The sequence below is a fragment of the Salvelinus namaycush genome, chromosome 10 (assembly GCF_016432855.1).
Source record: "Salvelinus namaycush isolate Seneca chromosome 10, SaNama_1.0, whole genome shotgun sequence".
In the NCBI taxonomy this organism is placed as follows: Eukaryota; Metazoa; Chordata; class Actinopteri; order Salmoniformes; family Salmonidae; genus Salvelinus; species Salvelinus namaycush.
The window spans coordinates 44,552,042-44,578,419 of NC_052316.1; the positions used below are offsets into that span (position 1 = coordinate 44,552,042).

At 44.9% G+C, this 26,378-nt stretch overlaps 1 protein-coding gene across 3 annotated transcripts in view; it reads right to left on the minus strand.

Moving 5' to 3' along the window:
- Positions 1-2,105: 2,105 nt before the first annotated feature.
- Positions 2,106-26,378, minus strand: part of wwtr1 (WW domain containing transcription regulator 1) — a 63,941-nt gene continuing 39,668 nt past the window's right edge. The window contains exons 3-7 of one of the 3 annotated variants that reach the window (XM_039002948.1): positions 21,785-21,898; positions 11,511-11,746; positions 9,444-9,577; positions 8,948-9,063; positions 2,106-2,672 (exon numbers count right to left, since the gene is read on the minus strand). In XM_039002948.1, coding sequence (XP_038858876.1) covers positions 2,488-2,672; positions 8,948-9,063; positions 9,444-9,577; positions 11,511-11,746; positions 21,785-21,898 — 785 coding nt within the window. In that variant the 3' untranslated portion in view covers positions 2,106-2,487. The remainder of the gene's footprint in view (positions 2,673-8,947; positions 9,064-9,443; positions 9,578-11,510; positions 11,747-21,784; positions 21,899-26,378) is intronic. The other 2 variants (XM_039002950.1, XM_039002951.1) reach the window with 2 other exon arrangements.

Sequence of the window (26,378 nt, forward strand, 5' to 3'; positions counted from 1 at the left end):
CTCCCTGACACAGAGACACCAAGAGAGGCAGCTGTGTGACTGGATTAATAACCTTGTTTGATTCTAAAAAGACCTCATCACCTCTCACTGGAGCCCTTTTCATGAGCTGTGCATGAGTTAGCGTGTTGCTAGCCCCGTCAGCTGGGCCTGGGCATGAGTTAGCGTGTTGCTAGCCCTGTCAGCTGGGCCTGGGCATGAGTTAGCGTGTTGCTAGCCCTGTCAGCTGGGCCTGGGCATGAGTTAGCGTGTTGCTAGCCCTGTCAGCTGGGCCTGGGCATGAGTTAGCATGTTGCTAGCCCTGTCAGCTGGGCCTGGGCATGAGTTAGCATGTTGCTAGCCCTGTCAGCTGGGCCTGGGCAAGAGTTAGCGTGTTGCTAGCCCTGTCAGCTGGGCCTGGGCATGAGTTAGCATGTTGCTAGCCCAGTCAGAGCTAGCCTTCTTTGGCCATGCCTGGGTAATAGAGGCCTCCAATCTCTGAAACCAATCCACACCGTCACACCCTTTCCCCCAATCCACACCACTCCAAGGACACAGGTGGTAGTGATGTGATAACTGTGTGCCCCCCCTTCTCACGCCCCTCTTCAAATCTCCCTTCTCACACCCCTCTCACCCTCCCAGTGTGTTTTGGCGTGCATTGAACACCCCCCCCCCTAAACTCAACAACCCCCCCTAATTCACCTGCCCCTACCCAGGATCCATCACTTCCTCGCCTTCTTAGTTCTAACGTTCTACATAGTAACCAGACTCGGTATAGTCACAATATAAGGTCGGGCTATAGACCACCTAACGCTAGGAATAGCAAATATGTCAATCAACATGCAAATACAAAAACTGAGACAAATGTAGATTTAAAAAAAAGGATCCGAGCAGATTGTGTTGTGGGGCCGGCACATTAAAACAAGATCCGAATACCAACCTCCATGCCAATCCAATCTGACAATTCACAAAAAATCCTCTAAAAACGTAAAGGCACAATAACCTCTGACCATATAAAAAGACTATTGTTGCATATTTCCCCGTAGAACAGATAGAATAATTTTTTTGTGTGTCCTTTTTGCAAAATCCCCCAAAAAACAGACCGAAGACCAAGGAGAGTTTGCGTATGAAGGATTATCAAGCGTCAACGCATATTGAAACAAAAACGTCTGGTGATCATCTAACTTCAACATTCACTTCATGATCAGATATATTTCAATCATTTTGCTGATTTGTAGTGCTTTGAAATCTCAATTTCATAAAAAAAAAAAATTGGAACAAAAATAATAGAATCATAGCTCTTGATAAATACAAAAAAATGCTAACTATATTATAAGTCCTACAAATGGCACCAGATGCAAAAGAACCCATGTAGGCTATTTTACAGATCAGAAAAAAACAAATACTATAGTATGATATAAAAAAAAAAAGTGTAGTATTAGAATACAGAATTTTACATTGTTGCATAACCGAGGCATGATATTTTAGTGTTCAATTAGCTACATGGAGTACAATTATTAAAATGACAAAAAAAACAACTAAAAACAGTTCTGTTTAAAAATCAAACTAAGTACAATTTTAAAGTTTTAAAGCTTTTGTAGTGATAGTGTAGCGAACAATAGGAAACTTTATTTGGTATACAACACACTTTGTTCCCATGGCTACTAATGCTGATGTAGAAGTGAATCTGTAGTTTTTTATGAACAGAAACAACAGTAACAGTGTGGGTTTTTTAATTCAAACCCAAACTGACAGTTAAAATACTGTTGGTGATTGATCATTTGTTAGATAAGAAGGTTTACAGTGCTGTAGCCGACAGAGGTGCACCTTATACTAAGAACCTACAGATGGACAGCCTTGTAGCCAGTAAAAGATCCATTTCATAACTACAGTAGCTTAAGCAATAGCGCCACCTATTGGTAAAATAAAGCCTCCCTGCATACATTTAGTCATGACAAAGCAATACCATTGGACGCCAATAATTATTCTAATTTTTTTTTCTCACCAAGTACTTGTTCCACATAGTGTCACCCCAAGAGAGACAGGAAAGCTGTAAAAAATAACATCTATTGTGATTCAAAAACCAGGGTGGGCGAGTCTTACAGAACATACAAAACGACTAACTTGTGTTACCATACAGTATTCACTTTAATACGTGTCATGATTTGATTTGATTTTGTTCTCTCAAGGCTTTGGTTAATACTCTTTATATATCTTTAACCTGAACTGAATCAGACTGATAGGCGGTCGGGCACACAGAGGGTAATATTACTGGACACGTGAAAAATAAATCAAGCTGATTTGAATAGGTCGCTAAAAGGCAGCACAGACAGAGTCTTTAGATACGTGGAGTCTTTCGTCCTGTTTGTTGGGCGTGTGTGTGTTGGTCTGTGTGTTTAGGGTTGTACATGTGTGTGTGTGTGTGTGTGTGTGTGTGTGTGTGTGTGTGTGTGTGTGTGTGTGTGTGTGTGTGTGTACATGTGTATGTTTGTAGAAGATGTGTGTGCGTGTTTACAGCCAGGTGAGGAAGGGCTCGCTCTTGTTGAGGACTGACTCCACATCGTTAAGAATGGGGATGAGGTCCGCTCCCTCCAGGGTTCCCAGGTCCACGTTGGTCCCTGGCAGGGAGTCGAGGAAGTCTGGGAAGCTGCTGTGCTGGGACACGTTCATACTGCCCGCCTGGGCCATGCTCTCACCTGGAGGGAAGGGGGGAGAGAAGGGGGAGTCAGAGTCAGTGAGAGAGAGTAATGATAGCAGTTTAATGGTGACGGTGGTGGTAGTATTAATGGTGACGGTGGTGGTAGTAATGGTGACGGTAGTAGTAGTAGTAATGGTGATGGTGGTAGTAGTAATGGTGATGGTGGTAGTAGTAATGGTGATGGTGGTAGTAGTAATGGTGATGGTAGTAATGGTGATGGTGGTAGTAGTAATGGTGATAGTAGTAATGGTGATAGTAGTAATGGTGATGTTGGTAGTAGTAATGGTGATGGCAGTAGTAGTAGTAATGGTGATGGTGGTAATGATGGTCGTAGTAGTAATGATGATGGTCGTAGTAGTAATGGCGATGGTCGTAGTAGTAATGGCGATGGTAGTAGTAGTAATGGTGATGGTAGTAGTAATGGTGGTGGTAGTAATGGTGACGGTAGTAATGGTGACGGTGGTGGTAGTAATGGTGACGGTGGTAGTAGTAATGGTGACGGTGGTGGTAGTAATGGTAGTGGTAGCAGGGGTGGTAGTAGTAATGGTAGTGGTGGTAGTAATGGTGATGGCGGTGGTAGTAATGGTGACGGTGGTGGTAGTAATGGTGACGGTGGGGTTAGTAATGGTGACGGTGGTGTTAGTAATGGTGATGGTGGTGGTAGTAATGGTGACGGGGGTAGTAGTAATGGTGACGGTGGTAGTAGTAATGGTGACGGCGGTGGTCGTAATGGTGACGGCGGTGGTCGTAATGGTGACGGCGGTGGTCGTAATGGTGACGGCGGTGGTAGTAATGGTGACGGTGGTAGTAATGGTAGTGGTAGCAGGGGTGGTAGTAGTAATGGTAGTGGTAGTAGTAATGGTGATGGTAGTAGTAATGGTAGTGGTAGTAGTAATGGTGATGGTAGTAGTAATGGTAGTAGTAATGGTAGTGGTCCTAGTAATGGTGATGATAGTGGTAGTAATGGTGATGGTAGCAGGGGTGGTAGTAGTAATGGTAGTGGTAGTAGTAATGGTAGTGGTAGTAATGGTAGTGGTGGTAGTAATGGTGATGGTAGTATTAATGGTAGTGGTAGTAGTAATGGTGATGGTAGTAGTAATGGTAGTGGTAGTAGTAATGGTGATGGTCCTAGTAATGGTGATGGTAGTGGTAGTAATGGTGATGGTAGCAGGGGTGGTAGTAGTAATGGTAGTGGTAGCGGGGGTGGTAGTAGTAATGGTGATGGCGGTAGTAGTAATGGTGATGGTGGTAGTAGTAATGGTGATGGTAGTAGTAGTAATGGTGATGGTAGTAGTAATGGTGTAGTAATGGTGATGGTAGTAATGGTGACGGTGGTGGTAGTAATGGTGACGGTGGTGGTAGTAATGGTGACGGTGGTAGTAATGGTAGTGGTAGCAGGGGTGGTAGTAGTAATGGTGATGGTGGTGGTAGTAATGGTGACGGTGGTAGTAGTAATGGTGACGGTGGTAGTAGTAATGGTGACGGCGGTGGTAGTAATGGTGACGGCGGTGGTAGTAATGGTGACGGCGGTGGTAGTAATGGTGACGGTGGTAGTAATGGTAGTGGTAGCAGGGGTGGTAGTAGTGATGGTAGTGGTAGTAGTAATGGTGATGGTAGTAGTAATGGTAGTGGTAGTAGTAATGGTGATGGTAGTAGTAATGGTAGTAGTAATGGTGATGGTAGTAGTAATGGTAGTAGTAATGGTAGTGGTCCTAGTAATGGTGATGGTAGTGGTAGTAATGGTGATGGTAGCAGGGGTGGTAGTAGTAATGGTAGTGGTAGTAGTAATGGTAGTGTTAGTAATGGTAGTGGTGGTAGTAATGGTGATGGTAGTAGTAATGGTAGTGGTAGTAGTAATGGTGATGGTAGTAGTAATGGTAGTGGTAGTAGTAATGGTGGTGGTAGTAGTAATGGTGGTGGTGGTAGTAGTAATGGTGATGGTGGTAGTAGTAATGGTGATGGTGGTAGTAGTAATGGTGATGGTGGTAGTAGTAATGGTGATGGTGGTTGTAGTAATGGTGATGGTGGTTGTAGTAATGGTGATGGTGGTAGTAGTAATGGTGATGGTAGTAGTAGTAATGGTGATGGTAGTAGTAGTAATGGTGATGGTAGTAGTAGTAGTAATGGTGATGGTAGTAGTAGTAGTAATGGTGATGGTAGTAGTAGTAGTAATGGTGATGGTAGTAGTAGTAGTAATGGTGATGGTAGTAGTAGTAGTAATGGTGATGGTAGTAGTAGTAGTAATGGTGATGGTAGTAGTAGTAATGGTGATGGTGGTAGTAGTAATGGTGATGGTAGTAGTAATGGTGTAGTAATGGTGATGGTAGTAATGGTGACGGTGGTGGTAGTAATGGTGACGGTGGTGGTAGTAATGGTGACGGTGGTAGTAATGGTAGTGGTAGCAGGGGTGGTGGTAGTAATGGTGACGGTGGTAGTAGTAATGGTGACGGTGGTAGTAGTAATGGTGACGGCGGTGGTAGTAATGGTGACGGCGGTGGTAGTAATGGTGACTGTGGTAGTAATGGTAGTGGTAGTAGTAATGGTGATGGTAGTAGTAATGGTAGTAGTAATGGTGATGGTAGTAGTAATGGTAGTAATGGTAGTGGTCCTAGTAGTGGTAGCAGGGGTGGTAGTAGTAATGGTAGTGGTAGTAGTAATGGTGATGGTAGTAGTAATGGTAGTGGTAGTAGTAATGGTGATGGTAGTAGTAATGGTAGTAGTAATGGTGATGGTAGTAGTAATGGTAGTAATGGTAGTGGTCCTAGTAATGGTGATGGTAGTGGTAGTAATGGTGATGGTAGCAGGGGTGGTAGTAGTAATGGTAGTGGTAGTAGTAATGGTAGTGGTAGTAATGGTAGTGGTGGTAGTAATGGTGATGGTAGTAGTAATGGTAGTGGTAGTAGTAATGGTGATGGTAGTAGTAATGGTGATGGTGGTAGTAGTAATGGTGATGGTGGTAGTAGTAATGGTGATGGTGGTAGTAGTAGTAATGGTAGTAGTAGTAATGGTGATGGTGGTTGTAGCAATGGTGATGGTGGTTGTAGTAATGGTGATGGTAGTAGTAGTAATGGTGATGGTAGTAGTAGTAGTAATGGTGATGGTAGTAGTAGTACTAATGGTGATGGTAGTAGTAGTAGTAATGGTGATGGTAGTAGTAGTAGTAATGGTGATGGTAGTAGTAGTAGTAATGGTGATGGTAGTAGTAGTAGTAATGGTGATGGTAGTAGTAGTAATGGTGATGGTGGTAGTAATGGTGATGGTGGTGGTAATGGTGGTGGTAGTAATGGTGATGGTAGTAGTAGTAGTAATGGTGGTAGTAGTAATGGTGATGGTGGTAGTAGTAATGGTGATGGTGGTAGTAGTAGTAATGGTGATGGTGGTAGTAGTAGTAATGGTGATGGTGGTAGTAATGGTGACGGTGGTAGTAATGGTGACGGTGGTGGTAGTAATGGTGGTGGCAGTAATGGTGATGGTGGTGGTAATGGTGGTGGTAGTAATGGTGATGGTAGTAGTAGTAATGGTGGTAGTAATGGTGATGGTGATGGTGGTGGTAATGGTGGTGGTAGTAATGGTGATGGTAGTAGTAGTAGTAATGGTGGTAGTAATGGTGATGGTGGTAGTAGTAGTAATGGTGATGGTAGTAGTAGTAGTAATGGTGATGGTAGTAGTAGTAGTAATGGTGATGGTAGTAGTAGTAATGGTGATGGTGGTAGTAGTAATGGTGATGGTAGTAGTAATGGTGTAGTAATGGTGATGGTAGTAATGGTGACGGTGGTGGTAGTAATGGTGACGGTGGTAGTAATGGTAGTGGTAGCAGGGGTGGTGGTAGTAATGGTGACGGTGGTAGTAGTAATGGTGACGGTGGTAGTAGTAATGGTGACGGCGGTGGTAGTAATGGTGACGGCGGTGGTAGTAATGGTGACGGTGGTAGTAATGGTAGTGGTAGCAGGGGTGGTAGTAGTAATGGTAGTGGTAGTAGTAATGGTGATGGTAGTAGTAATGGTAGTGGTAGTAGTAATGGTGATGGTAGTAGTAATGGTAGTAGTAATGGTGATGGTAGTAGTAATGGTAGTAATGGTAGTGGTCCTAGTAATGGTGATGGTAGTGGTAGTAATGGTGATGGTAGCAGGGGTGGTAGTAGTAATGGTAGTGGTAGTAGTAATGGTAGTGGTAGTAATGGTAGTGGTGGTAGTAATGGTGATGGTAGTAGTAATGGTAGTGGTAGTAGTAATGGTGATGGTAGTAGTAATGGTGATGGTGGTAGTAGTAATGGTGATGGTGGTAGTAGTAATGGTGATGGTGGTAGTAGTAGTAATGGTGGTAGTAGTAGTAATGGTGGTAGTAGTAGTAATGGTGATGGTGGTTGTAGCAATGGTGATGGTGGTTGTTGTAATGGTGATGGTAGTAGTAGTAATGGTGATGGTAGTAGTAGTAATGGTGATGGTAGTAGTAGTAGTAATGGTGATGGTAGTAGTAGTAGTAATGGTGATGGTAGTAGTAGTAGTAATGGTGATGGTAGTAGTAGTAGTAATGGTGATGGTAGTAGTAGTAGTAATGGTGATGGTAGTAGTAGTAGTAATGGTGATGGTAGTAGTAGTAGTAATGGTGATGGTAGTAGTAGTAATGGTGATGGTGGTAGTAGTAATGGTGATGGTGGTGGTAATGGTGGTGGTAGTAATGGTGATGGTAGTAGTAGTAGTAATGGTGGTAGTAGTAATGGTGATGGTGGTAGTAGTAGTAATGGTGATGGTGGTAGTAGTAGTAATGGTGATGGTGGTAGTAATGGTGACGGTGGTAGTAATGGTGACGGTGGTGGTAGTAATGGTGGTGGCAGTAATGGTGATGGTGGTGGTAATGGTGGTGGTAGTAATGGTGATGGTGGTGGTAATGGTGGTGGTAGTAATGGTGATGGTAGTAGTAGTAATGGTGGTAGTAATGGTGATGGTAATGGTGATGGTGGTGGTAATGGTGGTGGTAGTAATGGTGATGGTAGTAGTAGTAGTAATGGTGGTAGTAATGGTGATGGTGGTAGTAATGGTGGTGGTAGTAATGGTGATGGTGGTAGTAGTAATGGTGATGGTGTTGGTAGTAGTAATGGTGACGGTGGTGGTAGTAATGGTGGTGGTAGCAATGGTGATGGTGGTAGTAGTAGTAATGGTAATGGTGGTGGTAGTAGTAATGGTGACGGTGGTGGTAGTAATGGTGACGGTGGTGGTAGTAATGGTGACGGTGGTGGTAGTAATGGTAGTAATGGTGATGATAGTAGTAATGGTGATGGTAGTAGTAATGGTAGTGGTAGCAGGGGTGGTAGTAGTAATGGTAGTGGTAATGGTGATGGTAGTGGTAGTAGTAATGGTAGTGGTAGTAGTAATGGTGATGGTAGTGGTAGTAATGGTGATGGTAGTGGTAGTAATGGTGATGGTAGCAGGGGTGGTAGTAGTAATGGTAGTGGTAGTAATGGTAGTGGTAGCGGGGGTGGTAGTAGTAATGGTGATGGTAGTAGTAATGGTGATGGTAGTGGTAGTAATGGTGATGGTAGCAGGGGTGGTAGTAGTAATGGTAGTGGTAGTAATGGTAGTGGTAGCGGGGGTGGTAGTAGTAATGGTGATGGTAGTAGTAGTAATGGTGATGGTAGCAGGGGTGGTAGTAGTAATGGTAGTGGTAGTAATGGTAGCGGGGGTGGTAGTAGTAATGGTGATGGTAGTAGTAGTAATGGTGATGGTAGCAGGGGTGGTAGTAGTAATGGTGATGGTAGCAGGGGTGGTAGTAGTAATGGTGATGGTAGTAGTAATGGTGATGGTAGCAGGGGTGGTAGTAGTAATGGTAGTGGTAGTAGTAATGGTAGTGGTAGTAGTAATGGTGATGGTAGTAGTAGTAATGGTGATGGTAGCAGGGGTGGTAGTAGTAATGGTAGTGGTAGTAGTAATGGTAGTGGTAGTAGTAATGGTGATGGTGGTAGTAGTAGTAATGGTGATGGTAGCAGGGGTGGTAGTAGTAATGGTAGTGGTAGTGGTGTAATGATGAGGATGACAGTTCCATTTTCCATGTTTAGCCTTTTATCGTCACTATTATTTGTTATATTTCTACTATTGACTTACCATTTTGTTGTTGTTTTTTATTTGTATTATTGTTCATTATTTTTATTACAATGATTATTAAATACATTGTTGCCTTGGCAAAATTGACACAATGTTTTTCATGCCAATAAAGCAGCTTGAATTTGAGAGCGAGAGAACAAGAAGGTGAGAGAGACGTCGGGATAAAGCGTACTACCTGTGTCCATCTCCTCCATGTTATTAAGGAAGTCCTCTGGGGTGGTGGGGATGCTGTAACAGCCCAGCCCCAGGCCACTGTCTGTGCTCTGCTCCCGGGAATGCTGGAAGTGACCACTGTGGATCACAGAGGAAGGAAAAGAACGTATTAATAAACTGATCCCGTCTAATAACCAGGCTGAGAGAAGAAGGAGACGAGGGAGAGAGGGAGAGGGGGTGTTGAGAAAGAAGGGAGAATGAGGGGAATAAGAGAGAGAGAGGGAGACAGATGAGAAGAAACAGAAGCACATCATTACAACACTGTATATAGTCATAATATGACATTTGAAATTACTTTATTATTTTGGAAATTCTGTGAATGTAATGTTTACTGTTAATTTTTGATAGTTTATTTCACCTTTGCTTATTATACTACTTCACTTGCTTTGGAAATGTTAACATACGTTTCCCATGCCAATAAGGCCCTTTGATTTGAATTGAGTCAGGAGTGCACATGCCTGTTCAGGAAGGGGTCAGATCCGTTGGTGGGCATGTTGCCCTGGGTCATGGGCTGGGCAGGGTTGCCACCGGGAGTGGGCGCTGGTGCCATGCTTTCAGAGTCCACAGGGAGCTGTCTACACAGTGCCACCTCCTAGGGGGAAGCAATAGGCAGCAGGGGGGAGGGAGAGGAGGGGGGGAGGAGGGAGCGAGAAGAGGGAGAGAGAAGAGGGGAGAGAGAAGAGGGAGCGAGAAGAGGGAGCGAGAAGAGGGGAGGAGGAGGGGGAGAGAGGAGAGAGAAGAGGGGAGAGAAGAGGGGAGAGGAGGGGGAGAGAGAAGAGGGGAGGAGAGGAGGGGGAGTGAGAAGAGGGGAGGAGAGGAGGGGGAGTGAGAAGAGGGGAGGAAGGGGAGTGAGAAGAGGGGAGGAGAGGAGGGGGAGAGAGAAGAGGGGAGGAGAGGAGGGGGAGCGAGAAGAGGGGAGGAGGGGGAGCGAGAAGAGGGGAGGAGGGGGAGCGAGAAGAGGGGAGGAGAGGACGGGGAGCGAGAAGAGGGGAGGGGGAGCGAGAAGAGGAGGGGGAGCGGAGAGGAGAGAGAAGAGGAGAGAGAAGAGGGGTGAGAAGAGGGGTGAGAAGAGAGATTCAAGATTACTGAAACTATGTTCATTATTGTCCAGGAACACATTGTGTGCTACATCACTTATTGTCCAGGAACACATTGTGTGCTACATCAATCAAAATCAAATCAAGTTTATTTTATATAGCCCTTCGTACATCAGCTAATATCTTGAAGTGCTGTACAGAAACCCAGCCTAAAACCCCAAACAGCAAGCAATGCAGGTGTAGAAGCACGGTGGCTAGGAAAAACTCCCTAGAAAGGCCAAAACCTAGGAAGAAACCTAGTGAGGAACCAGGCTATGAGGGGTGGCCAGTCCTCTTCTGGCTGTGCCGGGTGGAGATTATAACAGAACATGGCCAAGATGTTCAAATGTTCATAAATGACCAGCATGGTCAAATAATAATCAGGAGTAAATGTCAGTTGGCTTTTCATAGCCGATCATTAAGAGTATCTCTACCGCTCCTGCTGTCTCTAGAGAGTTGAAAACAGCAGGTCTGGGAGAGGTAGCACGTTCGGTGGACAGGTCAGGGTTCCATAGCCGCATCACTTGAGAAACATTTGCTGAGTTCATAACAGAATCTGCTTCTGAACAAAGCAGTGTTTTTACAGCCGGTGTGCATCTCTCTCTCTCTCTATGTGAGCCTGCCTTCCTGTAAGTAGATGATTAACAGAATAGAGTAGCTGGTAGCTACCCCTTTCGGCCACTAGTGGGAGCTAATGTTTACCCCCCCAAAGTCATAGGCCCAAAGCCTGCACTCAAAACCAATCTACTGTCCAACTAAGAGATCCATTTGCTGTCTTTCTGAGAGTCTTCTGGGAAACCTTTTTTCTCATTGTGCTCGGAGGAGGCACGTGATGTGCTGGCTTGTGGCCTGTGTGTATGCTGGTTCTTCTATCCTTGTAGGGACCTAAAATACCCAAAAGGATAGTAAAACAAGAAAAATGTTCCTCGTTTAAGCTTAGGGGATAGGGTTATAATTAGGGTTAGGGGTTAAGTTTAGGGTTTTGGTAAAGAAAATAAGATTTTGAATGGAAATTAATTTTAGGTCCCCACGAGGATAGAACAAAACGTGTGTGTGTGTGTATGCATACATGCTAGTGTGGGTTTAGCCTGAATACATTTTTTAAAATGTAAAATCGGGTCTAGGTGTCTCTCTAAGAGGAAAAGAGGAGAGCAGGATTGATTAGGGGTATGTATCAGGTCTCTCCTGACAGTCTCCGGAGAGTTGTAGGTGTGGGATAAACAGAACAGCGTTAAGACGTGGACTGGAGGTCTGAGAATAAAGCAGGGTCTCCTTCTGCAGTCTCTTTAGTAATGCAAAAGAGACGTTGGTCTCAATGAGAATTCCCCTGCCTAAATAACGGGTAAATACTCTAGGATTGAGCAGCAAACCATTGAGGGCTAGCATTGAAGGCCTAGCGATGAAGGCCTAGCGATGAAGGCCTTTTAATGAAGGGCTAGACTGCCTCACCTGTCTCATGAGCTCCTCCTGGCGTCTCTGGATCCTCTCTCTCTCCAGCTGGATGCGCTGCAGCCTTATCTTCTGCTGGGCACTGACAACCACGCCCAGGGGGCTGGACAGACTCATCATCCCAGCCTGAGAGCTCTGCTGCTGGGGGAGGGAGCCAGGCGAACCCAAGGCCTGGGCCTGTTGGGGCTGCTGCTGGGTGTGTTGCAGGTGCTGCTGGTGGTGGTGTTGGGACATCACTATGGAAAGAGAGAAAGAGAGAAGGGAGAGGGTTGTTATCAGGGCTAGAAAACAATTCCAGTGGAGAACAGAGACAAAAAAGGTGAGAGGCTTTAAGTCTCTTATTTTGTTTAAGACTGATAGTAATGCCATAGTCTGACTGTGCTGATATGTACACAGTACTACTACAGGTCTAGTCAATCAGGTGAACAGGAGCTGATTCTGAAAACTGAGCTCAGCTCACTAGTTCCACATCACCTCTTTTCACACCACTGCTCTGGGAAAGAGCCAGAGTCCAGATAGTGTGTCAGTGTAGAGATGGATCACCCAGCTGACTGAAGATTGATTAAGTTTCTGTGGTAACATGGACTCTTAACAACGTGATGAAAACTTTGTAGCTCCTTGCTGAAACAAGGTGTTGTATTATGTAGGACGGTCTGACCGGCTAAAATAAATCTTTGGGTCGACCGAGTTGTCTGTTCTCTCAACCAATCGATTGGTAGAAATGGTAAAACCTGTATTTTTCCATATAGACACATCCTGTGTGTTCTAATCAAATCAACTATATGCACTGAGCTTGTCTGATGCTTTAAGCGCACTGTTTGATGAAATAATTAAGGACACACAAATGACTAGCGGGAGTCCGACAGCGATTGATTTGATTGTGCCGTGCCGAGCCGGGCTCAGACTGCGCTGTGTTAAACTAAAAAAGACAGAGTGACTGACTAGCACCCGTCGTCTCTCTCTCCTCCCTGCTGCAGAAACCACCACAGAACATCAGTGTTTATGGTGCTGTCCATGTTGCTGAAGCTGCCACATAATGACAGCCATTTCTGACTGAAAAAGTTCTGTTACCGAAATCTCTCATTTGTTTAAGGGAAAACATTCCCTATTCCCTTAAACCTTGCTGTCATTACGTGGACACATGTAAGCATCGCATGCACGCAACCAATAGGGCCTGACCTATAGCATATCATAATCACATCAATAAATTGGTTATAACAACTCCGAACATCATAACATGACAGCAAAGCGGACGCGGAGGACGTGACAAAAAGTCGAAAACGGGGAAAGTCAGATATATGGAATACATGTGACTAGTTGTAGAAAATACTGGAGATCAAGAAAAAGTGCATATTATGTGTGCCAAACAGCTGTTGTTAGATTACACGATTTTCTCTGACTGTTTGGAACAACATAAACACTAAATAAATCTCTTGTAAGTTTTATTTTTAAAGCCAATATTACAGCAAAGACTAAAAACAGTCGCACGCATTCGTAAATGTAATTACCGACATGGAACGATTTATTTATTGTTTTTACGCTAATTATTATAAGGTTTGCTTTTATTATTTTCCATCTAAAATGGTTGATTGCACTTCAAATCATGAATGGTGAGGAGGTGAGGAGAAAATGTGCACTTTAAAATAAAAATGTAATGTGTACTTTTCGAACGGTTACGGTGACCGTAGCAAGAACACGCAAAGCCAAGGTCTGTGCTCGCATACTCCCTAAAGACCTTCGCCAACATTAGTGTTGTTTTTTCCCCTCTTGAGCCACCGTAGCAACATAGCCAGAAACCGTTCCTCAAAATTGTCTGAATTATTCCAAGATAAATCAAGAAATCTTTCATTAATTTGACGTTTTAGTCGAGTACTTTTACACCAAACTAAGATGTTTGGTGCAGTATTTCTCTAGTGAAAAAAATATGCATAAAATGACGAAGGGGTTGTGGACTTCGGCTACCCTGAAAAAAAAGTAGTGCACGAACAACCGGAAAAAATACCTGCGGAAGAAACCAAGACAAACAAAAGCATCAAAAAAATTGTCGATTTATGCGCAAACCTTTGACTGGGAAGCTTTACTGTCATCCAAAATTGCGTGACCCTACAAACACACACACCAATACTACTTCAGATGTAAACAGTGAACAGAGATTACACAGTCTGCCAAAACACTCAAATAACCTGACCAAGCTCTCACTGTAAACAGAGTCCCAGCCACGTACTCTAAAAGCACACCAGTAACATGGATAGACTACTGCTGCTGTGTTTAAAAGAAAGCAGATGGTCAGATTAGACTAACCCCCAGCAATATCATCTAGACTTGGTTATTCCAAACAGCTAAAAAAAAGGGGCCAGTACGGTTGGTTTTAGAAAAACTAAACAAAATCAGAGAGCATTGATTTGGGGACATGACTACAGTCTTCAGCCAGGTAATCATCAGATCATTCTACTGAAGACTATTAAATCATTATCAAGCAGTAAAATGGACTGTCTTTGTTACCAGCGGTCGTTAATAATTAGCATATAGCTAGCCCCTCATGTCCGACTCAAATTCAGTGTGAACACACAGAATCCCCTTGCAGCCACACCAATCTACAAAGTCGCCCAGACGGTTCACCCACCCCCCATTACAAGCTCCAGTGTGAGCCGAGCCCACACCAGTCCCAGTAGCACAGCTCTGGGGTCTGTACACCCCACCCCCTGCATCTCATATTTCCTGGTCTTCCACTCTGACATTTCTGCCTGCCCCAACAGGTAGTTTACTAGTCCCTTCGCCTGTTGGCTACTCTATACCTAGACCCTCCTCCTGTTGGCTACTCTATACCTAGACCCTCCTCCTGTTGGCTACTCTATACCTAGACCCTCCAACATAGATTTGCCCCAAACATAATGTATTGTATCGAGGACAAAATAGTTTATTTGCAAACAGGCTGCATGTTTTGGAATATTTAAATTCTGTACAGGTTTCCTTCTGTCATTTAGGTTAGTATTGTAGAGTAACTAAAATGTTTGTTGATCCATCCTCAGTCATCTCCTATCACAGCCATTCAACTCTAACTGTTTGGCCTCATGGTGAAATCCCTTAGCGATTTCCTTCCTCTCCGGCAACTGATTTTGGAAGGAGGATCTACCAATAGGTGCCCTTCTTTGCAAACCACTGGAAATACTCCCTGGTCTTCGTAGTTGAATCTGTTAAATTCACTGCTCGACTGAGGGACCTTACTGATAATTGAATGTGTAGAGTACAGAGATTGGGTAGTGATTCAAATATCATGTTAAACACTATTATTGCACACAGAGTGAGTCCATGCAACTTGTGACTTGTTAAGTACATTTTTACTCCTGAACTTAGAGGCTTGACATAACAAAGATTTGAATAAATTACAAGACATTTTATCTTTACTGAATTTGTAAACATAATTTCACTTTGACATTATGAGGTATTGTGTGTACAGTGACAAAATCTCAATTTAATTCATGTTAAATTCAGGCTGTAACAACAAAATGTGGAAAAGGTCAAGGGGTGTGACTTTCTGAAGACACTGTATGTAAAGACAAGATTGAATTGAGAATAATCTGATGGGTGAGAATACACTTGTGAATCATGCCCGACAAGGGCAAATCATGTAACATTTAGCCTAACCTATAGGCCTATATGTTTTGATAAGGTTCACATCACAACTGAAGTAGCCAAATAACTCTAAACCCTAGCCTATAAGCCTTAGACTGAGATCTGCGCGGGACCCATGTTTTGGTACATTGCCCGCCCGCCCCCGCAAGATTTCAGACGGCGCCCGCAGGTTTTTATTTTGTGCCAACATCCAATGAGTGCATGTTTTCATAAGACATTTGCTGTTTTGAATAAAGTCATTTTATTTAAACAAACTCCAGCGTAAACAAACTAATTTGAAGCAGCACAGACAAAAAGTCCCTGCAAGACAGAATACATTTTTTGGGGGACAGGGACGAGTTCACTTTGTAAACTTTCCAAAATCATCTAAAAACTTGAACTGTCAGTAAGAAAAAGGCTTCTGATAGGCTGACTAGCGCCCAATCACAAGCCATTGTTTCATTGCCTTTAGAATATGATTAACAGCATAGTTTCCAGTGGGAACCTCAAGCTGACGACTGATTTTAGAATTCATCACAAACTCAAATCACATCGGAGAATAGTTTTTGCCACCACTACTGTTTGAAGCAGGCGCGTGATCCAGTGAGCCCCAGTTAGAGGAGACACAAGCAGACAGAATAAAAGCAAGGAATTCATGTGATAGACAAGTGGTTTTATAACAATTCACAACGCATTTACAACCATTATGTAACGCATTTACAACCATTATGAAATCACAACCATCATGAAATCACTAAAATAATATTTAATCCCAAATTATTCTTTCTGACCAACCGCTGCCCGCCCGCAGCATGAACCATTCCGATCACGCCGCACACTTCTGTGTCGGGTCCCACGGGAGTCCCATGGTATCTGGTATCTGGTCCCTATCTAGGACCCCTGGAACAGGGTTGGAGAGCACATAGCCTACAGAGCCTAGTCAAACGTCTTCTTATAACTGGCCACTATTTAAAAGAGGATCCCAGTTCTCATGCTGCTATATTTTTTTACACAACCGGTGTAGCCTAGATAGCATATTAAAAAAACGTAACCGCAGGAAACGCTTCCTCCAATTATAATTAGAGGCCATGGGTGTTGATTTTGTGGGCCATTCTGAATTAAAAAATGATTCCACACATATTAGTAGGCTAAATAAAGACCAGATTTAATTGAGAATAGTCTGACGGGGGAGATTATCAAGTGCTTGTCAAATTGTGAATGACAGACTGATGAAGTGTGTACAGCCTGTGTAAGAAACATGAGCAGAACTCATGCCTTTCATGTGACTTTTTTCAAATAATCATTAGAGTCCCATCATGCAGCCTTACAATGTAATATAAATCTAAACATACAGCCCAGCGTTTGTACGTTTCTAGAACAACTAAAATTGCATAAATAACTAAATGTGGAGCTAAAAAGGCACATGGTACAGAAAGCAGACAGTCTGGTGATTTCACTGCAGAGACCCTTTCCCCCTCTCAGGACATCGGTTTGCCCTCTCCCTTTCCCTCCATCTCACAGTCCTTTGCCCTCTCCCTTTCCCTCCATCTCACAGTCCTTTGCCCTCTCCCTTTCCCTCCATCTCACAGTCCTTTGCCTCCCCTCTTCTCCCTCCCCCTCTTTCCTTGGCAGTTCAGTGTGTCTCTCTCCCCATCTGTCAGCTGGACTTGAAGTCTGGATGAAGAGCAAAGGAACCTACATAGATTACCTACCCTCAACGTGGGGGGGGGGGGGGGGGGGGGGGGGGGGGTTGGACATAATACAGGGAGAAAAACTATTATAGGCATAGCTGTCATGCAATTTATGATTTCACCTTTTCTATAAAGCAACACATTTGTGGACCACAAGGTTTTCCACAGAGCCCCTTATTGTTACATAACGTACTTCACAATTTGGGAAAATACCCATCCGTGATCTTCCTATTAAACTCAATGATGTAATTCCCAGAGGCTCAATGCACGGCCATTTTGGATACAAAGCTGTTAGTTGCAACAGTCTCCATGTTTGGTGATGGGAGCAGACAGGAAACGCAGGTTATTCTGGAGGAAGCTCTGCAGAGTTGTCACTAGCTGGCACAGACACAAAGTAAAAACTAAATCTGATTTTAAACCTAACTTTAACCACACTGCTAACCATAATGCCTAACCCTAACCTTAAATGAAGACCAAAGTGCAAATGTTTGTTTTCATAAATTTTTACAAAAGAGCCAATTTTGACTTTACAGCTGGCCCATCTAGTGTAAATCGGTCAGGTCTACCTGCAGGACAAGACTCATCCCAATAAACATTGACCCGTACAGGAAACCACCATAGGGGCGGCAGGTAGCCTAGTAGTTAGAGCGTTGGGCAGGTAGCCTAGTGGTTAGAGCAGGTAACCTAGTGGTTAGAGCATTGGGCAGGTAGCCTAGTGGTTAGAGCAGGTAGCCTAGTGGTTAGAGCATTGGGCAGGTAGCCTAGTGGTTAGAGCGTTGGGCAGGTAGCCTAGTGGTTAGAGCGTTGGGCAGGTAGCCTAGTGGTTAGAGCGTTGGGCAGGTAGCCTAGTGGTTAGAGCGTTGGGCAGGTAGCCTAGTGGTTAGAGCGTTGGGCAGGTAGCCTAGTGGTTAGAGCGTTGGGCAGGTAGCCTAGTGGTTAGAGCAGGTAGCCTGGTAGTTAGAGCAGGTAGCCTAGTGGTTAGAGCAGGTAGCCTAGTGGTTAGAGCAGGTAGCCTAGTGGTTAGAGCAGGTAGCCTAGTGGTTAGAGCAGGTAGCCTAGTGGTTAGAGCAGGTAGCCTAGTGGTTAGAGCAGGTAGCCTAGTGGTTAGAGCAGGTAGCCTAGTGGTTAGAGCAGGTAGCCTAGTGGTTAGAGCGTTGAGCAGGTAGCCTAGTGGTTAGAGCAGGTAGCCTAGTGGTTAGAGCAGGTAGCCTAGTGGTTAGAGCAGGTAGCTAGTGGTTAGAGCAGGTAGCTAGTGGTTAGAGCGTTGGGCAGGTAGCCTAGTGGTTAGAGCAGGTAGCCTAGTGGTTAGAGCAGGTAGCCTAGTGGTTAGAGCAGGTAGCCTAGTGGTTAGAGCAGGTAGCCTAGTGGTTAGAGCAGGTAGCCTAGTGGTTAGAGCGTTGGGCAGGTAGCCTAGTGGTTAGAGCAGGTAGCCTAGTGGTTAGAGCAGGTAGCTAGTGGTTAGAGCGTTGGGCAGGTAGCCTAGTGGTTAGAGGGTTGGGCAGGTAGCCTAGTGGTTAGAGCGTTGAGTAGGTAGCCTAGTGGTTAGAGCGTTGAGTAGGTAGCCTAGTGGTTAGAGCAGGTAGCCAAGTGGTTAGAGCAGGTAGCCTAGTGGTTAGAGCGTTGGGCAGGTAGCCTAGGTTAGAGCAGGTAGCCTAGTGGTTAGAGCAGGTAGCCTAGTGGTTAGAGCGTTGGGCAGGTAGCCTAGTGGTTAGAACGTTGGGCAGGTGGCCTAGTGGTTAGAGCAGGTAGCCTAGTGGTTAGAGCGTTGGGCAGGTAGCCTAGTGGTTAGAACATTGGGCAGGTGGCCTAGTGGTTAGAGCAGGTAGCCTAGTGGTTAGAGCAGGTAGCCTAGTGGTTAGAGCGTTGGGCAGGTAGCCTAGTGGTTAGAACGTTGGGCCAGTAACAGAAAGGTTACTGGATCGAATCCCTGAGCTGACAAGGTCGTTCTGCCCCTTGAACAAGGCAGTTAACCCACTGTTCCTAGGCCGTCATTGTAAATAAGAATTGTTCTTAACTGACTTGCCTCGTTAAATAAAGGTTTTAAAAAAGATATAAGATATTCAAACACATCCAATAGATGATGGGAATATGGAATTATTCCTTGTTTTTATAAAAACAATTAGCCAGAGTAGAGGCATTAGGTTTGGATAGGGGCCAAACAGACAGATGGTATGCATGCAACTGCACACAGAAACACACAGAGCAGAATCTTTAGGGTCGGGTCTGGGACACGGCAGGACACACCCTATCAGAGAGTGCAGATTGGGGCTGCAGAAAACAGACTGCAGTCTGGCCAGATGTGCAGAGCTCCACACGGCCTCAGCCACAAGTAAAATAACACTCCTATACAACCTTCTGTTCCCCCACACCCTTCTCTTCTCCTCTCCCTCCCACACTCTTATCCTCCACCTCTTACCCCACCTCCTCCTTACCATCTCCAAACTCTCCTCGACTTACTCTCCCCACCCTCCTCTTCAAGGCTAGCACCGGGTGTTAAACCGACCGACTACCATGATGGAAAACACATGATGAGATAGATTAGAGCAACAAGGCGACGAGCCAGCAACCCCTCACAGCTCCCAGTCACGATATCAGCAGAGAGAGAGAAGTTGGGGTAAGGGAAAGAGCAGAGAGAGAGAGAGAGCGAGAGAGAGAGCGAGAGAGAGAGCGAGAGAGAGAGAGAGAGAGCGAGCGAGAGAGAGAGCGAGAGAGAGAAGTTGAGCAGGAAAGGGAGAAGGGGGGAGACAGTAAGTACTAAGTCTTAGTGGGGATGCTCTGCCAACAAAGACCTTCTTGTTTCGTTTACTTCCCAGAAACAGCTGTCCAACAGGGTCAGAGGAAGAAAAAAAAGAACTGGAAAAACTGAGAAACACTTCCAGTCTCGAAAATCTGCAACGCACTAAAACCTACAACATCCCCTGTTCGAAACAAAAGCTCCCCAACACACACAGAGAGAGGTCCCCCACACACACACAGAGAGAGGTCCCCCCACACACACAGAGAGAGGTCCCCCCACACACACAGAGAGAGGTCCCCCCACACACACAGAGAGAGGTCCCCCCACACACACAGAGAGAGGTCCCCCCACACACACAGAGAGAGGTCCCCAACACACACACACACAGAGAGGTCCCCAACACACACACAGAGAGAGGTCCCCAACACACACACACACAGAGAGGTCCCCAACACACACACACACAGAGAGGTCCCCCACACACACACAGAGAGGTCCCCCACACACACACAGAGAGAGGTCCCCAACACACACAGAGAGAGGTCCCCAACACACACAGAGAGAGGTCCCCAACACACACAGAGAGAGGTCCCCAACACACACAGAGAGAGGTCCCCAACACACACAGAGAGGTCCCCAACACACACAGAGAGAGGTCCCCAACACACACAGAGAGAGCTCCCCAACACACACAGAGCTCCCCAACACACAGTCCACCAGTTAATATCTGTCAGTGTGCATTACATTTGATAAGAGAGCTGAGGGAGTTCATGTCAGAGTGACATATTTAAGGGGGACAGAGTTTGTGTATGCATGCATATGTGTGTGGACTGTGGTCGGGGGCCAGGCAGGCAGGAGTGCTCACACTCTTCTCACGCACAGGCAGTCTCAGAGGACAACCTCTTGTGCAACAGGAACCCTGTTTGGGCGGCTGGCTGGGGGAGAGAGGGAGTCACAAGTCTGGCCTAAAACTCTTGTAAAAAAGGCATAATAACATGAACTATAAGTTAATGTTTTCCATATTCATCAAAATGATTTTTTTTTGTCACGGGTAACAGAGTAATGTAGTGTTGATATAGTGGCCCTATAAAATCTGTGATGTGGAGAACGCGGGCAGAATCACAAAATCCAACAATATACAAAAAAAACGTATTGAAACTTATTAGGAAAATGTATTAATATGAATTAAGAAGAAGATAAGACCTAATGCATCAGTATTTGTGTTTTCCTTCATCCGTCTGATGAGGCAACGTAGGAAAACTGAACGAAATTAGGGCGTTTTATAGGGCCCTACGATACGTTCCACTCCTAGTGGTTTAAATCAGTCTCCAGGTTGAAAACAATGAACACGGTTGAATCTGATACCAGTGAAACACCACTTAAATTCTCCTCCGCAGTTTTGCCTGGGTCGGTCTCCTGCCACATCTCTCTAGGGACCTGACAGGGTTCTGCCTGGCTCGGTCTCTTGCCACATCTCTCTAGGGACCTGACAGGGTTCTGCCTGGCTCGGTCTCTTGCCACATCTCTCTAGGGACCTGACAGGGTTCTGCCTGGGTCGGTCTCCTGCCACATCTCTCTAGGGACCTGACAGGCATCTGCCTGGGTCGGTCTCCTGCCACATCTCTCTAGGGACCTGACAGTGTTCTGCCTGGGTCGGTCTCCTGCCACATCTCTCTAGGGACCTGACAGGGTTTTGTGGCGAGTTGGAGCTCCACAGATAACCTAGTATCTGGGTGAGGAACGTGATGAGAAGAGAGGCTCCCTGGACACTTCCCTATCATATCATTCTGGCCCCAGTCATCAGACCCCCGGCCTGGCCCCAGTCATCAGACCCCCGGCCTGGCCCCAGTCATCAGACCCCCGGCCTGGCTTCTGTTATCAGACCCCTGTTATTAGTCCTGGGAGACCCCGTTAGTAGTCCAACTGGTGATGCTGCCGAGACTGACCAGAGTTCATAGTCCACCCTCCTGGCTCTCGAGTCAAGGGGTATGAATACTTTTAGGAGGCACTGTAGCTTCTCACAGGCAAAGCTCTGCCCCTAGGGGGCACAGAGTTAAGGGGTCAAGGGTCAGGTATGATGGATCAAGGTGCACAGTTTGATTAGTTCAGTGCTAGTGTGTGATCAGGGGGCTTTAAGGGTGAATGGGGTTGATCGGTTGGTTGGGTTGGAGGGTTGATCAGGTAGTGATTTGGAGGGGGGGGACGGGGGGGGTTGCGGTCCAGAGGATACTTACTGAGGCGAGCGTCCACACGCGGGTCGAGCCAGGACATTCGTTGTGTTTTGTGGTCAATGAAGTAGATTTCTCCCTGAGGATTTTCAGCCTGCTCCCAGTCATCAGACAGCTCCCCTGTTCACAAGCAGCACCAACACCACGTCAGCCAGAGTTACTTCATCTTTACCCAGAGAAATCACATTCAAATGACCAGTAGTGTCATTCCTAATTCTATGACTATAACCTTTACCATGGCTGACTGATGCAGTTCCCTGCGACCACATTTCACAGTAATGTCAATTTGAATGGACAATACAAGTTTTGGGGCGATTTAAAATCTTTGGGATTTGGAACAGAAACAGGTCTGACTGACCTTCAACAGTTGTTCCTCAGTTACGGACCTATTTATTTACCTTTTTGTTCCATCAGGTGACTGGATAAGGAATACAAACCCAAAGAGTGGAAGTGGAATAGAGAGCTTCTCCACTGTCCAGTCTTGATGAGTCAACGTGAGTAACAGTGGAGGATAAGCAGGAATCATGACTGGAGCTAAACCTGCCGAGTCAACACCGAGTGGGATCAGAGGTCACTCAATGGGTTGCCATGGGAGATAGAACACAGTGCAAAGGGGACGGGAAATTCCACTGAATCTATTGTAGAATTACAGGGACAGTGGTCATCGTCAGCCTTGGTAATGGAGAGAGACAGGTTGCTACAGTCTTGATTACTAGTGTGTCTTGGGAGTTGGGTTGTGAACAGACACTTTTCCATTCTCTCTAAGTTAATTGACAATGAAGTACATGTCTGAAAAAAACAACAACAAAAACAGGCGTTTTAGTGCAGGTCTGAAACAAAACCTTGCACACCATCACCTCTCTAGGGCCAGGATTGATGATAACTCTACAAACAAGAATCGCAACGCTCCTCAAGGAGTAGACAGCGTGATCTAATCAGTAATCATATGCCTAGGAACCAGAATTATACTGTTTGCACTGAGGTGGTGTGCCCTAGCAGGAAGTCCACTGTGTGCAGCTCACCAAGCACTAATAAAAATAACCAGAGCATGTCTACCTCTGCTAAACTTCCCAGTAAAGCAAGAAAAACATTCAAGCATCCCATAAAAGTATTAAAAATAGAATCATGAAATCAATAATTTTCTAGTAACAGATTGACATTCACATTCTGACCATCTCTGAAACTCACTTAGATAATACCCATGTTTTGTAGTGATTCGTATTTATTTAACTAGGCAAGTCAGTTAAGAACAAATTCTTATTTTATGATGACGGCCTACCCCGGCCAAACCCTCCCCTAAACCAGACGACGCTGGCCACCCTATGGAACTCCCGATCACGGACGGTTTTGATACAGCCTGGGAACGAATCAGGAACGAGCCACTCGGGAGCCCTTAAAGCCCTTATGTTGTTGATGTAAAGAATATTTGTTGGTCCGTGATGTGTAATGACGCAAATAGGTCTGGCTGTACAACCGATTGGGCAAACGTATTGCAAAATTGAGAAATCATGTGACTAAACCGAATAAAAAGAAACTACACTATGAAACAAAAACAACATTTACATAAAGAACGATAGTAAAAAGCATTGGAGCACCTTAAATTACATTTTGGGCAAAAAAAGATAACTCCGCTCCATCATTCCTTGAATCAGATGGCTCATTCATCACAAAACCCACTGATACTGCCAAATACTTTAATAATGTTTTCATTGGCAAGACGTGCGAACTTTTGCATGACATGCCAGCAACAAATGCTGACGCTACACATCCAAGTATATCTGACCAAATTATGAAAGACAAGCATTATATATATTTTTTTCTCGTAAAGTAAGTGTGGAAGAGGTGGGGGAAAATATTGTTGTTTATCAACAATGACAAGCCACCGGGATCTGACAACCTGGATGGAAAATGACGAAGGATAATAGTGGATGATATTGCCATATCTTCAATTTAAGCCTTGTAGAAAGTGTGTGCCATCAGGCCTGGAGTGAAGCAAAAGTTGTTCCCATACCTGAGAAAAGTAAAGCCACCTTTACTGGCTCAAATAGCCGACAAGATACAATGCTATTTTTACAGTAAACAAATTGATAGACTTTCACGACACTTATAGGGAAGGATATTCAACAAGCACAGCACTTACACAAATGACTGAGGATTGGCTGAGAGAAATGTATGATAAAAAGATTGTGGGGGCTGTTTTGTTAGACTTCAGTGCGGCTTTTGATGTTATCGATCATAGTCTGTTGCTGGAAAAACGTATGTGTTATGGCTTTACACCCCCTGCTATATTGTGGATAAAGAGTTAGAGGGTGATCTTTAATGGAAGCCTCTCCAACAAAATCCAAGTACAATCAGGAATTCCACAAGGCAGCTGTCTAGGCCCCTTACTTTTTTCAATCTTTACTAACAACATGCCACTGGCTTTGAGTAAAGCCAGTGTGTCTATGTATGCGGATGACTTAACACTATACACGTCAGTTACTACTGCGACTGAAATGACAGCAACACTTAAAGAGCTGTAGTTAGTTTCAGAATGGGTGGCAAGGAATATGTTTCTCCTAAATATTTCCAAAACTAAAAGGATTGTATTTGGGATAAATCGTTCACTAAACCCTAAACCTCAACTAAATCATGTAATGAATAATGTGGAAATTGAGCAAGTTCAGGAGACTAAACTGCTTGGAGTAACCCTGGATTGTAAACTGTCATGGTCAAAACATATTGATACAACAGTAGCTAAGATGGGGAGAAGTCTGTCTATAATAAAGCGATGCTCTGCCTTCTTAACAACACTATCAACAAGGCAGGTCCTACAGGCCCTAGTTTTGTCGCACCTGGACTACTGTTCAGTCGTGTGGTCGGGTGCTACAAAAAATTGCAATTGGCTCAGAACAGGGCAGCACGGCTGGCCCTTGGATGTACACAGACGGATAATATTAATAATATGCATGTCAATCTCTTGGCTCAAAGTGGAGGAGAGATTGACTTCATCACTACTTGTATTTGTGAGACGTGCAAACCCCACAAGACATGTCACTAGAGGTTTCTTCACAGTCCCCAAGTCCAGAACAGACTATGGGGAGGTGCAAAGTACTACATACTATACATAAAGTAACTCATAAAGTAAAACAAAAATAAACCTTATAGAACAGCGGGGACTGTGAAGCAACACAAACATAGGTACATGCATACAAACACACAACATACGCATTACACACACGTTATAGATATGTGGTAGTAGAGTACGAGCCTGAAGGCACTCATTTAATATTTTGTGAAATCTGTTATGAATGTATTGTAAATGTTTTTCAAATGTATAACCTTAATTTAGCTGGACCCAAGGAAGAGTAGCTGCTGACTTGGCAGGAACTAAATGGGGACCCATAATAAACCCCAGGAAGAGTAGCTGCTGCCTTGGCAGGAACTAATGGGGACCCATAATAAACCCCAGGAAGAGTAGCTGCTGCCTTGGCAGGAACTAATGGGGATCCTTAATAAACCCCAGGAAGAGTAGCAGCTGCCTTGGCAGGAACTAAATGGGGATCCATAATAAACCCCAGGAAGAGTAGCTGCTGCCTTGGCAGGAACTAATGGGGACCCATAATAAACCCCAGGAAGAGTAGCTGCTGCCTTGGCAGGAACTAAATGGGGACCCATAATAAACCCCAGGAAGAGTAGCTGCTGCCTTGGCAGGAACTAATGGGGATCCATAATAAATACAACAAACTCAGTTGGTGGCACACTAACCAAAAAAGGTTGGGAACCAGTGATCTACAGTATGGGATCAAGACCTCTAACTGGAAACCATAGACCTGTCTGTTCAAACCCTACCGCAGAGCAGAGCTAACATGTCCATCTGAGGGAGCGGAGAGAAGGGGAGAGGAGACGAGGGGAGGGGAAAAGAGAAGAGAAGGGGAGAGGAGACGAGGGGAGGGGAAAAGAGAAGAGGAGACGAGGGGAGGGGAAAAGAGAAGGGGAGAGGAGACGAGGGGAGGGGAAAAGAGAAGAGGAGAGGAGACGAGGGGAGGGGAAAAGAGAAGAGGAGAGGAGACGAGGGGAGGGGAAAAGAGAAGAGGAGAGGAGACGAGGGGAGGGGAAAAGAGAAGGGGAGGGGAGAGAAGAGGAGAACAAAGCAGTGGAAAATATCCATCAGGACAAGAAAGGCAGAGAGAATTCCTCTTCAACAAAGACTGGGGCGTCTGCCAGCATTGTCAACGCCGGAGAGAGGAGGGGAAAGGGGTGTACAACACACAGAGAACTGTACAGAGAGGGGGAGGGAGGCAAACCATGGAGAGAGAGAGAACATTTTTGTAATGTTACCCGTAATGTTCCTCTGATGTTTGTGTCCAGTTTTCCGTTAGTTATGGGAACCTTCTATATATGTTAGCAAAAACCTCCTGAGAACCTATTTAGCGTGTTTTGGGGTTTGAGTTAAGAGAACATACCCTTTAATGTCAAACAGAATTGACCAAGAACGTGGTTACCATGTTCTCAGAATATCCCATATTAATGTTCTAGATATATATTGGCCTTTTACCGTTATATCGTTATCGGACGACAACTGCATCCGATAACCAATATTCAATAAATAGGAGAGAAT